The sequence below is a fragment of the Magnolia sinica genome, chromosome 11 (assembly GCF_029962835.1).
Source record: "Magnolia sinica isolate HGM2019 chromosome 11, MsV1, whole genome shotgun sequence".
NCBI classification, from domain to species: domain Eukaryota; kingdom Viridiplantae; phylum Streptophyta; class Magnoliopsida; order Magnoliales; family Magnoliaceae; genus Magnolia; species Magnolia sinica.
The window spans coordinates 10,701,054-10,716,639 of record NC_080583.1 but is presented as its reverse complement, the minus strand read 5'-3'; the positions used below and the strand labels follow the sequence as shown (position 1 = coordinate 10,716,639).

Here is a 15,586-nt window from a genome sequence, read left to right as displayed (position 1 = left end):
TTTCGATGAAGTCTCCAGAATGACCACTTATCTGGTTGAGCCAACCTTGAAGGAAGTTAGGTTGAGCCGTCCATAAACATAATTGGGCCGACCTGACCTTAATTATGGTCTGATCATATTTTCTCCTTTATATATATATATATATATAGAAAATCTTTTTTTCCTGTGCTAACCTACACACACACACACACACAGAAATGGTCTTCTATGCACAAGGTCGCACTGTGCTTAAATGCGAGCTTATATAAGAGCTCTTGGATTATACTCATCGGTTGGGATTCAACACCTCTCTCAGCGAGAGAGTCCGCAAAAGGATGACTCCGCGCACCAAGATTTTCGCTATCTTACGGGAATTGCATGTTGAGTAGGAGGCTTCCACTAAAGTGATGTCACCAAGTTCTGTGGGCCACACCATGATGTATGTTTTGTATCTACACCGTCCATCCATTTGGAGAGATCATATTAGGGCATGATCCAAAAAATAAATTAGATCCAAAGCTCGAGAGGACCCCACCACAAAAGACAGTGGGGAGAGTGACACCCACCGTTAAAAAGTTCTAAGGGCCATGAAACTTTTCGATCAAGCTAATATTTGTGTTTTCCCTTCTTTCATGTCTGCTTTAACACATGAACAGGTGGGATCTCAAATAAACATCATGGCAGACCTTCGGAAGGTTTCAACGGTGGGCGTCACTCTCATTACTGTTTTCTATGGTAGGTTCCACCCCATCCTTGGATCTACCTAGTTCTTTGGACCATGCTCTAAAATAAATTCTCCAAATGTATGAACGGTGTTGATACAACACATACATCATGGTGGGGCCCACAGAAGTTGGTGACGTCACTTCAGTAGCCAACCTGTTAGTATCCAATCCGCGTCCTAGCGCAGGATGCGGATTCCCTGCCAAAGCCTTTCGCTTGAAGTTCCTGCTCAAGGATTCTGGGTGGGGCCCACTGTGATATTTGTGAGAAATCCAACTCGTCCATCCATTTTTCGAGCTCATTTTAAGACATGAGACCTAAAATGATGAGGATCCAAAGCTCAAGTGGTCCATACGAGATGAAATAGTAGGGAAAGGAATTCTTACCGTTGGAACCATCCCAAGATCCACGTTGATGTTTATATTTCATCCAAACCATTTATAAGGTCATTTTCACTGATGTGAAGTGAAAAACTAACAAATTAAACCGATACAAAACTTTTGTGGCCATATAAATGTTTCAACGGTGGTCACTAAATCCCCACTGTTTCCTCTCGTGTGGCCCACTTGAGTTTTTGATCCTCCTCATTTTTGGTCGCATGTCCTAAAATGAACTTGAAAAATGGATGGACGGAGTGGCTTTCTCAAAAACATAGTAATGGCCCCACCCAGAATCTTGCGCAGGAACTTCCTCGAAAGGCTTTTGCAGGAAATCCGTGTCCCCTCGTGCACGGTACATTCCCGGACGCGGATTGCGTCCTACCCCCGCCCGGACGGTAATCCCTCTAGGTAAGGCTCTGTGGGGCCCACCGTGATGTAAGTGTTTATTCACGCGGTTCATGGCTTTTGTCAGATCATTTTAAGGTATGATCCTTAAAATAAAGCAGGTCCACAACTGCAGTGGACCACAAAGTGGGAATTGAACGTCCACCCTTAAAAACTTCACAGGAGTGGGAGAAGTTTCAGATCAAGCTGATATTTGTGTTTTCACTTTATCCACGTCTACATGACCTTATGAATAGGTTGGATGGTAAAAAAACATCACGATGGCCCATAGAAAGGTTTCAATGGTCGATGTCATTATCTCCACTATTTTCTGGTGGCGTGGTCCACTTGGAACTTGGATATACTCCAATTTTGGGCTCATGCCCTAAAATAACCTGGAAAAATGGATGGATGTAGTGGATAAAACACATACATCACGTTGGCTGAGTTTCAAGTTGGACCAAAATTTTATGGAACATTGTTCCATATCATGTCCTAGGCTCCGCTAGTTTTGCACCATTTATAAATGGTGGCGACTCAACCTCCTCCCATGTGGGCATTGATGTACTACTTTGCCATCTAGACCATCGAAATTGTGGGTCCTATTACATGTGGAGGATAGCTTTGAAATTGCAATGATCAAGCAATCTTAACCATCCAATTAATGTTTATCAAATGGATGGTTAAAAGTAAAATATTGAGTGGTCCGAAATCAAAGGGAAAATCAGATAGCTACTTATCATTGCAAATTCCTAGTTATGCTCCATCCACAGTTGAGTCAGTGATTTAGACCATCTGGATTGCCTTGCAATTATGCCATGTGTACGTTTGACGAATCACAACCATTTTAAATGGTGCAAAACTAGCATAGGATTATGACACTAACAAATTTTCAAGATGACCATACTGTGCGATGAGTTAATTTGGCCTTTGTCACAGGCTTAGCACCTAGCACGTCTTTGCCAAACACTGGGGCCCAAATAACCTGTGGTTACAATGATCGAAACTATTCATGTTGTGAACTCCATGCTATCTGGGCCACCATAAGAAACTTACGTTGAATGGATGATCATGACCATCATTATAGGTAGATGTACTTAGACAATGAAAAGAAGTTTTCCAATGGCTTGCATTCAACTCTAAATATCAACAGTCATAATCGTCACTGAAGCATGGAACATTGTTCAGTGACGATTATAGATAGGTGGTGGGGTCCAAGACACCTTGTAGATAGGTGGTGTGTCCCAACGTGATCTTCATGATGTGGCCCACCATTTGCATGGATTGGGTGTCCTCCACAAGTGACAAATTGGCAGGACCTATGAAATGCTATATATATATATATATATATATATATATATATATATATATATATAAAACGATGGGTGTTCAATCACCGTTGCTTTCCTGTTCCGTGGGTCCTTGAGATTTGGATCTACCTCATTCTTGGGCTCATGCTCCAAAATGATATGAAAAAATAAATGAACGGCATGGATAAAACACCTACATCATGATTGGCTCGCAAAGCACTGTCCAATAGCTACAACTGCGAACACGGTGCCATTGCCGTGAGCATGAGGGAATCTCTGCAATTCCCTTGAGATTGCGACGAGTCATCTTTTGCAGACTCTCTCATTGTCACGGCTACTGAATCCCAGCTGATGAGTGTAATCCAATAGCTCTTATAAAAGCTTGCATTTAAGCACTGTGTGGCCTTGTGCACAGGAGACCGGGACTCTCTCTCTCTCTCTCTATCTATATATATATATATAGATAGAGAGAGAGAGAGAGAGAGAGAGAGAGAGAGAGAATCTTTAATTTACATACTACCCGAACTTTTGCTAAGGAAATGCTTAGAGAAGAAGAGCTAGTGAAGCAAATGCGCTTCCCAATTAAGGCATGTTTGGGAGCCTGGATTCAGAATCCTTCCATTGTATTGGGCACCTTGGAATTAAAATCCATGTAATCCAAAAGTAGGCTAAGTAGCTATGCATAATATATCTATAGGGGTTTGAATTTAATTACTAAATTAATTTTAATATCTCTAATTAGTGTACTTTGCAATATTTGACACAACGGGTGTAATAAACCCGTTGAAATATATATTTTGCCTTAAAATGGTTAAATTTCAATTCTCAATGGGCCACAAGTATAGGATAACATCCAAGTGACTTACCAACAATTTTTAACCCTTGATTTACTTGGACAATGTTTGGATGACAAAAATTATCCTATTAAAGTAATTATAGTGATGCAGTTGATAATTGGATTGTTTTGGGATATCATCAGTAGGACATCTACCCAATAAATTAGTAGCCTAATGACACCTATGTTACACATGCAACTCTACTCTTGAAAGGATTTTAGATGTAATCTACTTCGAAGGGGATTTGAAACCCCCTCTTTAGATTAGTGTGATTTTTACTCAGTAGCTTATGAAATGAACAGATCAGATTATTTTTTTATTTTTTGTTTTTTGTTTGCACCGGGATGGAACAGAGCACTATAATTTATAGTGCATAGAGAGAACGGATTGTTTCTCGAATTCAAATATCCAACAATGGCAGAGCTATGTAAGAAACTTGTGGAAGTACAAAAAGATTATTTACAAAAAGCTCACATGTTACAAAAAAAAAACTTCTCGGAAATGGATTGGCTATTCCCCTCCACCAGCCCGGTGGCTGGTGGTCCGTGCTTTGTGGGTTCTACCACGATGTATGTGTTTCATCTATTTTTACATTTCATTTTAAGGGTTGATCCCAAAAATGAGAGGGATATAAATCTCGGGTGAACCACACCGTATGAAAACAATAGTGATTGGATATCCTACGCAAAAATCCTCCCAAGGACCACTGTCCTATTTATTTGACATCCAATCTGCCGATTAGGTCATACAGACCTAGATGAAGGGAAAAAACAAAGATCAGTTTGATCCAAAACTTTTATGGCCTCAAAAAGTTTTTAATGGTCCACGTTCATTCAACACTTTCCTGTAATGTAGTCCACTTGAGATTGGGATATAACTCATTTTTGGTCTCATACTCTAAAATGATATTAAAAATAGATAGACGGCATGATGAAACACATGCATCATGGTGGGCCCACAGAGCACTGACCACCAGCCATTGGCTGGTGGCAGGGGTAGTAGCCAATCCGTTTCCTTGCTTTTGAAGCAAACAGAGCCCAAAACCATACTTTCAAAAAAAAAAAAAAAACCCTGTTTACCCTGAAATTGTTAAGTGGCCCGTTTGGACGCACCATCAAAACCAGGGTTTAGAGAAGACAATCCTCGTTGCGGATTGAAAAAAGGGTTTTGCAGCCTGTTTGACTCCCACCCAAAAAACCAACCCCATTGGTTTTTCATAAACCCACCATTGTAGTACCCTCTTGCAGTGGACGACAATCGAATGTGCATCCAAACAGGCCCTAATTTACACAACGAAACGTTTCATGCATCCATCTCTCCCCCTCACTCCATTCTTGCCTGCATCCATTTATCTTCTGCTAACTCAGCCCAATTCCAATCCATTGTTGCTATCATCTGCCTCGGCAGTCCTGCAGCAATTCAACGACCTTGCGCATAGAGGGCCGGTTCATGGGGAATGCAGCAGTGCAGAGCAGCGCCACATTCAAAAAACTCAAGACTTCTTCGTAGCTGTAAGAAGACGGGGCGAGCCTTGGATCTAACAGTTGCCTGAAATCAGCTTCTTCAGCTCCTTGTTCTTGAACAGCTATCACGTCATTTACCCACCTCACTATATCTTTGCACTCTCCAAAGGACGGATCAATGGGTCTTTTGCCGGTCACTAGCTCGAGCAATACGACGCCAAAGCTGTATACATCACTCTTCTCGTTTACCTTCAGTGTATACGCATATTCTACATGCCCAACACAGTGTATATGTTAGTAAGGGATGCTCAAGTGAATTGCATTGTGAAAATTCAGTTAAGTAGAGAGGAAATGCCAGGGACTTCAAAAGTAATCTAATTGCATTTTAGAGCTTGATTCCTCCATATGAAATTATGAATGCAAGTGTATTGAAGTGATATTGGCCACTCAACCGATTGGTTCGTTCGGTCCTGAGCATGATTCAAAAACTCACTGGTTGACTCAAAACTCGGCTGAGTCAACTTCACTCAGCGAGATTTTAAGCTGAGTCGCTCGGAAACTTGCTCATCTGTTTGACTTGATACCAACTTGGGATGACTCATCAAGTCAACTCAGCCACTAGTTAACTCAACACAAATCATGCACTTGGTCTACTATGGAAAATATCATCGAGTCAACTCGACCAGTGGTCAATTCAACACAGATCATGCACCTAATCTACTACTGGAAAGATTAACTTCAACTAACTAGCCACTGATTGGCTGAAAGAATCTGTATTTTATATGGCCTATCTTAGCCATGTTAAATAACTACTCCCATCTTAAAAATTTTAAGTTTATAATCATCAAATGTTGAGCTGAGCTGGGTAGAGTGTTCGGGTCAACATGCGCATATGGGTTTAGGCATAGTTAAACATACTTAACAAGAATTTATATTGAATAAAGATATATAAATAATTTTTCTTCTCACATTCTATTAAATATGGGAATAAAGAAAAAAAAAAAACATTTTAGCCCAAAAATAAAAACTCATAAATTTTGTTGAAATACACAATAGTTGGTGGACGTTGGGTTGAGGTTTTGAATTTTCAAACCATGGGCTATGTCATTGAAACTCGTTAGGACTTGGTGGATTTGGGAGTGACTCGTCAAAGTCAGGTATTTTCAATACTGACTCATAGTGACCATCCTGACCAGAGAGGACGAATCCCAGGTAAAATACGAACATATCATAATTCAATTCAATAGTGCATCCAAACGCAGACTTAACTTGGGTGGAGCTTTCCCAGCCTAATGTGGCAGTCAAAACATGGTGCTATAATATCCAGGCCGTCGGACAGGGTGCCAGGGACAAAGAGTCAGGACGGTCCACTTAACCGGTGGGCCACCGTGTTTAGTAGAAAAGACAGAGTTGGCCAATTGTCCACTTTCTCCATGCACGCCTGTCCTTGGTGGTAATGCTTGCTTTGACTTGTTGAATTTAGACGGCCCGCCGTTTTATTTTCAAAAACGTCAATTTACCGCTCACCAGGATCTTCCGAGGAGTGGGGTCCAGCCACAACGGGGCTGCAACTTGGACGGTCTAGATTGGTGTTATCAGCGTGCATGTATGAATCATATGGTGGATGAGTTGCCACTTTTTGGCCCATGCAGTTAGTCGCCTGGGGCCGTGAATCCAGAAGGTGGCGTGGTTTTGAGGTTTGGCTAGTGACCCCGGCACCGTCCACCTAGTGGTGTCAAAGCTTTTTGGGACAACCATGATGTATGTGTTATGTCCACACCGTCCCAAAAATGAGGCAGATCCAAATCTCATGTGGACCACACCACATGAAAACAGTGGGGGATTGAAGGTCCACCATTAAAAGGTTCTTAGGGACCACTGTGATATGTGTAGGTCACACGGACACAGATGAAGTGAAATCACAAATATAAAGTTAGATTCAAAACTGCCCTCAGAAATATTTTAACAGTAATCGCTGAATCCTCACTGTTTCCTGTTTGTCCACCTGAGATTTGGATCTGCTCAACTTTTAGTTCATGCCCTAAAACGAGCTGTTAAAATGAAAGGATGGCTTATATAAAACATATATATCATGATGTCCCACAGAGCTTTGACACCAGCTAGCTCGGTGGTGTTCGAAATACGAGACTACTAAACTGTACCGTCGCCGTGAAGCAGCGCGGCCCACCTAAAGGCTTAGCTAGACCCACGCAATTCAGACGCCAAATGAAGTGTGTGGTGATATGTTGGGTACTGTGGTGCCACCGTAATGCATATATTTTACATCTGCACCGTCCATCTGTTTTTCCAGCTCATTTTAATGTGTTAACACAGAAATGAAACGGATCCGAAGCTCATGTGGACCACACCATAGGAAATGGTGGGGATATCGACATCCACCGTTGAAACCTTCGGTAAAATTTATTTTCCATCCAACATGTTCGTAAGGTCACACAGACCTTACCAAATATCAGCTTGATACGTAACCTTTGTGGGCCCTGATAAGTTTTTTACGGTGGGCATTCAATTACTCATGTTTCCTTTGGTGTGGTCCACTTGAGCTTTGGATCCATTTCATTTTTGGATTCTTGGCGTAAAATGAGCTGGCGAAATGGATGAACGTGGCCCCCTCAACGCCCAACACATCACTGCATCACCTGGCACGCGTCCACGCGACACACTCGATCAACGTGAGGATCTAGGTTACGTAATAGAGGGATTAGGTTTTAGGCTGACAGTGTAGGCCCACCTTTTTTAATACATTGTATATCTCCACCGTCCATCCGTTTTTACATATCATTTTAGGTAGTGATCTCAAAAATTAAGCAGATCAAAATCTCAGGTGGATCACACCACTGGAAACAGTAGTGAATGATCATTAAAAGCTTTTTATGAGCTACAAAAGTTTTGGATTAAGATAATCTTTATCTTTCCCCTTTATCCAGGTCCGGTGGACCTTATCAAGGGGTTGGATGGAAAAGAAACATTAGAGTGGGAAGTTTGGGCGTTCAGTCACCACTGTTTCCTTCTGTGTGGTCCACCTGAGAATTTGATATACTTAATTTTTTGGAAGACGTACTAAGCTGAGCTGGAAAAACAGATGGACGGCGTGGATATAAAACATATCATTAAGGTGGGCCCACGGTAAGGGTAACATCCAATAAGGTGTTAGCCCGGTAACACCTAATCCGCTCCCAGCCTCAACTCCGCACGTGGCAAAAGGAGAGGGATGTCGTATTATCAGCAGACCGATGGAGCTCGGTCCAGTTGGGTTTGAGCCCACACGCTGTACGGCTTGGATCAACCAAATCATTTGCCGTCCAGGAGCGTAGTCAACCTGAAGGGACCGCACCGACTAGCAACTCAGCCGGCCACGTGTCCAATATAGATATGGCTCCTCCATCCTTCCCAAAAGGACCACCAAACTCGGTGGTCCGGCGGGAAACAAACACCGAAAATAACCGAACGGAGCAAAAACCAACTCACCCGGCGCAATGTAGCCGTAGGACCCTGCCACGTGGGACATGCCCCAATCACCATCCTCCTGCTGCATCATCCTCGCCAGCCCAAAATCAGCCACCTTGGCGCAGAACTCCTCGTCCAGCAAGATGTTGTTCGACTTCACATCCCGGTGCACGATAGCCGGCACGCAGTCGTGGTGCAGATACGCCAGCCCTTGCGCAGCCCCCATCGCTATCCTGCGCCTCCTCTCCCAACCCAACACTACCCCTCCCTTCTCTCCATGCAGCACATCCCCCAAACTCCCGTTCTCCATAAACTCGTACACCAAAACCCTGAATTCCTCGCCCGCACAGCAAAACAGCAATTTTACGATATTGCCATGCCGCACGCACCCCAGCGTCTCTACTTCCGACCGGAACCCGATCTCCGCTTCAGGTTTACCCGGTCCGCCGTACAGCTTCTTGACCGCCACGGTCTGGCCGCTCTTCAGCCTCGCCCGGTACACCTGACCGGAAGCGCCGGTCCCGACCTTGTTCTCCTCCTTCAGGAAATCGAAGATTTCTTCCTCCTTGAATCCCAGCCGCTGGAATGATGTCAGCTTCCAGGGCAGTTTCCGGTTCCTGCGGGCTATTTTGGAAATCCGCCTGTAGAACAGGAAAACCGCTACTAGCAGAGCGAAGGCGAGCGACAGCAAAACCGCTGAGAGAAACCAGGTGGTTTTGGCCGTCTTGGTAAAGGCCTTGGCGGGTTTAGGGCAGGGTGGGAGCTCTTTTAGGGTTTCGCTGCAGAGGTGGGGGTTTCCGGTCAGGCTCGGGAGGAAGAAGCGGGTGTCGAAGGCGGCGGGGATTCTTCCGACGAGGTTGTTGGCGGAGAGGTTGAAGCTGTTCAGCTTCAGGTTCGTCAGATCCCGCGGGATCTCCCCGGAGAGTGAGTTTCCGGACAGGTCCAGGTACGTCATCACCGGGAGCTCTCCCAGCTGAGCGGGAATTCCGCCGGATAAGTCATTTTCCGACAGATTCAGTTCCGTCAGTTGCCTCCACGAGCTGACATTGACCGGAATCTCGCCTGAAAATTCGTTTTCTTGGAGATCGAGTTTCTCCAGGTTCTTGATCTGAGTAATGCACGCCGGGAGCTCGCCAGAGAATCGGTTATTGTGGGCGTCGATGAGTGTGAGCTCGGACAATTCGCAGATCTCCCTGGGGAATTTGCCAGTGAAATTATTGCCAGAAATTATGAATCGCGTCAGATTCCGAGCGCCAGCGATGGTCGAAGATATCTCTCCGGAGAATCTGTTGCCGCTGAGTTCGAGGGTGTAAAGCCTGGGAAGGCCCCAGAACCCACCCGACACTTCTCCAGCGAGCCCGGAGTTGGAAATCCTTACGTACGTTAGCCTGCCGCAGTCACCGAAAGTTTCTGGCAATCCGCCAGAGAATCGGTTATTGAAAGCCACGAGCTCTTCGAGCTTCTTCCGATCGCAGAGGGAAGGAGGGAAATCGCCCTCGAATCCGTTACTGGATAAATCCACCGACACAAGCTCCGAATTCCGGCCGAGATCCGACGGAATTCTGCCGGAAAAGCTGTTGTTGAAGAGCTTCAGCACGGACAGGTTCGGGTTCGAGGCTATAATTCCCGGAATCTCGCCGGAAAGCATGTTATCATTGAGGCCAAGAAAGACCAGATGCAACCCGGCGAGCTTCTCCGGCAATTTACCGGTCAGACCGTTCTCCGACGCATCAAACTCGCGGAGATTAGTCAGATTCCCAAGACTCTCCGGCAATTCACCAGAGAGCTGATTCGCGTACAGCTGGATCTTCTCGACGCTCCTCAATCCTCCTATGCTCAACGGGATTCCTCCGGAGAGGCGATTATGGGAAATGTCAAGGTTCTTCAGCGCGGTGAGATTCCCGATCGACGGCGGGATCTCTCCGACGAGGTTGGCGTACGGCATCCAGAGATTCTCGAGCTTGGTCAACTTACCGATATTGGACGGCAGGGGTCCTTCCTTGAAAGTATTGTAGCCCAGAAGGAATTCCACCAGCTCCGTTAGGTCCGTTAGAAATGACGGAATGGTGCCGTTAAGGAAATTTCCCTGCAGGCTGAGGATCTGGAGCTTGGGGAATAGGCCGAGGCTGGGCGGGATATCTCCTGAGAAGTTGTTCACGGAGAGGTCTAACGTGCGCAGGTTGGCGAAGGGGGGCACGAAGTCCGGGATGGGCCCCACAAACATGTTGGTGGAGAGATTGATAGAGTAGAGATGAGAGCAGGAGGAGATGGACTGGGAGGCGATCGTGCCGCTGATGTAGTTGTACGCGAGGGAAAGGTTCTGGAGGGTGCTGATCTGGCAGAATCCGGCAGGGAAGGTTCCGGAGAGATTGAATCCGGTGAGGTCGATGGACGTCACGGCGTGTGTCAGAGGGTCGCAGGCAATGCCGGTCCAGCTGCATGGATCGACGGTGGTGGTGACGTTGTTGGGCGGTGAGGCCCAGTCACTGAGCTGGTTGTAGGGATCGGAGAGGTGGGCTGTTTTGGCTTTGAGTAAGATTCCGGCGTCTTCATTCAAAGGAGTGGCGGGGAGGACGTGGAGAAGGAGGAGGAAGAAGAGGAGGAAGAAGAGGTATGTCATTTTTCCGGCGAGATTTCCGGTGGCGGGATTTGTATTGTTTGAAAGGAGAGAGTGGAGAGTGGAGGGTGAATCAAGTCGTGGGGGGCTGTGTTGGATTATATGTTGGTTTTTTCGAAGTGGTTTTCTGTCCGTTGAGTATGCATGGATAAGCGTTCATACTCTTTGTGCAGTTTACACGTGGCAACGTGAATCGTGTTGGGACTGTACATTTGGTGGGCCTTCTCTCTTGACGGTTAAAGTTAAAAGTGGCAAATGGATGGCCAGTGTGGCAGTTGAGCAGAGTTGCTGGGGGTTAAAGGAATGATCATCCATGCAGCTGCATGGACGTTCTATGCAGTTACTTTTGATGGGCCACTACACGGAGTGTCCATATCACGTGAATCAAGTGACTTGGGGTTGGGTAGCCATCTGATTAGCTATTAACGGAGCAAGAACGGATTAGGGAAGACCCTTGATCCACCAGGTGGGTGGGACCACTGATTGTGGGGGTTGAGAGTGTTGTATGTGTCTTAAATCCACATTGTCCAACCATTTCCAAAGCTCATTTTAAAATCCACATCGTCCAAACATTTTCAAAGCTTATTTTAGGGCATGAACTCGATAAATGAAGCACGTCCAAATCTTAGGTGGATCATGTAAAGCCCGTATCCTAGATTGTACAATTCCTTAGACTTCTGTAATCTTCCTTGTCGATTTCCAGCAACCCGTGATCTTTAGAGCCTGTTTGGCCGGTCGGATTGCAAGGGATTGGATGGTATTGGAACGGATTGGAAGTTAAATCCTGGGATTGGCCGGCGTGCCAAACAGAGTTCGTGATCTAATCCCAATCCCATGGGTCTTAAGACAATCCACTGACAACCCCATCATTACCTTTAAATCCCATCCAATCCACCTTAATCCATTCAAATTTGCCTGAGCTGTGTTTGGTTTGAAGGATTGGAAAGGATGGGAAGGTTTAATCCCGGGATTGGCCGGGTGTGCCAAACAGAATAGATATAGCAATCCCATGCATCTCAAGACAATCCACTGACAACACCATCATTACCTAGAAATCCATGCCATCCACCCTGATACCATTCAATCCCTTTCAATCCACCAGGCCAAACGGGCCCTTAATCGGCATTTGCGCGTGACCATAAGTCGCATCTTACAGATCTAAGTAGGGTCGACCCAAGACTTGTACCCCATCGACCACGCCGTCGCCGCGGTTCCAACGCCGTATCTTGCGCACCAATGCGATACTCAGATCAAGAGTTATGGGCCCGTGTTCATCTAGAAGAAAACGTCACGCGTTGCGAATCCCGAGAGAATCTCTACCCAATTTATCACATTAATCAATCAATCACAAGTCAAGTACAACCCATCACTCCACCTATCACACTCATCCCTCTCTTACACAAACCATCCCCAAAGTTAACTCTTCCTTACACCACCCATTCCTTCCTTACACACACTCAGTCCTCTCATCTCATGCCTCTTACAACACCCTCTCCTCTCTCATTCTCTCTACAATTTCCCCAAGCTACCATGAGAGAAAAATCCTATGGAGAGAAAAGAAGTCAAGAGAGGACCCATCTTCCTACTACCCAATCTCACCATCCAACCATCCAAACTTCATCATCCACCATCAAAGAGAAAGCGTAGGCTAAGGAGCTAAAGAAGAAGACCAACGGTGGGCGATCTAAGATTTCTACCATGGATTTAATAATTTGAGGGCCCACATTCGGTGGGACCCAATTGATGTATGCATTGTATCTTGTAAAGGGAGCTTATAGTGGCGGAGCTCCCTTCACCACTCGACTCTCTCTCTCTCTCTCTCTCTCTCTCTCTCTCTCTCCCCCTTTCTTTTTACTTGGTTTGATGGCCCACCATTGATATTGTATGATGATCCATGCCGTCCATTTAAGCGGGCCAACCCGCTGTCCAAATTTGGGTCCACCTTGCTGCCCGTTTTCGGGCCGGCCATGGACAAAGGGAGAATGCAAATATCAGCTTGATCTCCATCCGTGGACCGCACTGTGATGCATGTATTCCATACATGTCGTCCGTCCAGTAGGCCAGACCCACATGTTGCTGGACTGCCCGTCTAAAGGGCCCACCCAGCCTGTCCGTTTTGGACAAGCCCGTTTGAAGAGAAACCACGAATGTCAGCTGGTCCTCCAGCTGGTGGGCCACGTACGTGGACCCCACCCATTTGATATATGTGTAGTATCTCCACCGTCTAGTGGCTGGACGGTGGGATCCACCTTAATGTATGTTTTGATCCACTCTGTCCACCGTCCAATAAGATGGTGGGACGTCCCACATGAGGTACGTGTTATATCTAAACCGTCCATTTGCTGGGGACCCCACCTATATAGCTGCTGTATTGAGGTTAGCAGGTTCTATGGGCCTGATCATGAGGTATGTGTTATATCCAACCGTCCATTTGTTTGCAGGACGTGGGACCCACCCCACATGTGCTGCACGTGTGGGGGTGGGGCCCACCTTGATGTAGTGTTGTATCCCCTACGTCCGGATCATGGGTCCCACATGAGGCCACAGTGATTTATGTATTTCATTCACACATGTGGACCCACCTCAGATATTTGCTTCATCCACACGTGTGGACCCCACACGTGATGTATGGGTTGATCCCCACCATCCGTGCAGTGGACCCCATCATGATTTATGTATTTTATCCACACCGTCCAGCAGTCTGGATGGTGGAAACCAACTTGATTTATGTGTTTTATCGTCGCTGTCTATTTGGGCCCCACGTGCTGCACGTGTGGCATCCACACCGTCCAGCCGGGATGGTGGGAACCACCGTATTATATGTGTTATATCCAGGCCGTCCATCTGGGTGGCCTATCTGTTAGGTGTAGGGCCCACCTGCTGCTTGTGTAGAGCCCACCTTGATGAAATACAAGCTGCCCATAAGGCTCAATATGATGTATGTGAGGCTCATGTAATGAGGCCCATTGTGATGTATATGCAGCCCATTGTGATGTACATGAGGCCCACTGTGACGAGACCTATCAAGATTGTATGTGGCCCATGTAATGTGGCCCATTGTGATGTATTTAAGGCCCATGGGATGTGGCCCATTATGAGGTATGAGAGGCCAATATGATGAGGCCCAATATAATGTAAGAGAGGCCCACGTGATGAGGCCCAATGTGATGTATATGTGGCCCATATGATGAGGCCCAATATGATGTATATTAGGCCCTTGAGTAAGGCCATCAGCTCCACTATATGTTTGGCTCTATGAGGGCCATTCCTTAGGAGCAATGTTGGTTGAATGTCCACATCGAATGGGCAATGATGGTTAAATGTTCACATTGTGACCTTCCCTTAGGCCTTTGTTAGGCCCGTTCTCATCCTTTTCTAAGTGGGTTGACCCAAAGCATTGGGCCTCATTGATAATTACATGATCCATTTATTATTATTGGGCTAACCCAAAATGTTGGGCCCCCATTGGTTGCTAGTAGGGTTGTTTTTAATATTGGAATTCATCTAGGACTTATTTGGGCACCCTAAGGCATCTATCAGGTCATATGATAGTATGATAAAGGAAGCCCGTTCCGGATCCTTAGGATTATAGGTAAGCTACCTAGGCCTAACCTTGATATGAGGAGAGTTCATCATCACCGTAGACAGAAGAATTCGTGCTATCGGATTTGGTATATCCAAGTTGAGGATTGACCCTCATGTTATGGATCTACTATCCATCTATGGACCCCACCTTGTGTATAGGCTGATTATTGATGCCGATTATGAGCACGTGCTAGTATAATATCATGATACTAGCCATTGAGATGGTATGAGGCCCATTGTGATTGTATTAGGCTTATTCTCATTTCACCTTAGTGGGCTAACCCAAATTGATGGGCCTCTATTATTATTAGTATGATCCATCTCGCCTTATTGGGCCATCTCAATTCTTTGGGTCCCCATTGATGCTAGTAGAAGTACCCAAACCTGAAAGCCCGCTTCTAGGCCTATGAGTAGGCCATCTAGACCTATCTTTGTTATGAGGAGGATGCATCATCATCTCTGGCCATAGGTAGAAGAATATGTGATATTAGATTTGGTATATCCATTGTTGAGGACAATCCTCATATTATGGATTAGATCTGCTATCCTTCTATGGACCCTGCCATATATAAGCCGATTATTGATTTCGACTATGTTAGTATACGCACTAAGTATGTGTTACTATAACATCATGATTGTATAAGGTCATTGTAAGGTTAATTGTGATTGTATGAGGCCCATTGTGATTATATGAGGCCCATTGTGTGATAGCATGAGGCCCATTGTGATTGTATGAGACTCGTTATGATTGTATGAGATCCATTATGAGAGGCCCGTCGTGATCATATGAGGCCCATTGTGATTTATGAGGCTCATTGTGTGATTGCATGATGCCCATTGTGAC

At 45.6% G+C, this 15,586-nt stretch overlaps 1 protein-coding gene across 1 annotated transcript; it reads right to left on the bottom strand.

The window, feature by feature from the left end:
• Positions 1-4,657: 4,657 nt before the first annotated feature.
• Positions 4,658-11,224, bottom strand: LOC131218793 (LRR receptor-like serine/threonine-protein kinase HSL2). The gene is made up of 2 exons (XM_058213596.1): positions 8,562-11,224; positions 4,658-5,344 (listed from the first exon to the last, which is right to left on the bottom strand). The coding sequence occupies exons 1-2, from the start codon at positions 11,158-11,160 to the stop codon at positions 5,004-5,006; spliced, it is 2,940 nt and encodes a 979-aa protein (XP_058069579.1). The 5' UTR covers positions 11,161-11,224; the 3' UTR covers positions 4,658-5,003.
• Between the last annotated feature and the right edge of the window lie 4,362 nt (positions 11,225-15,586).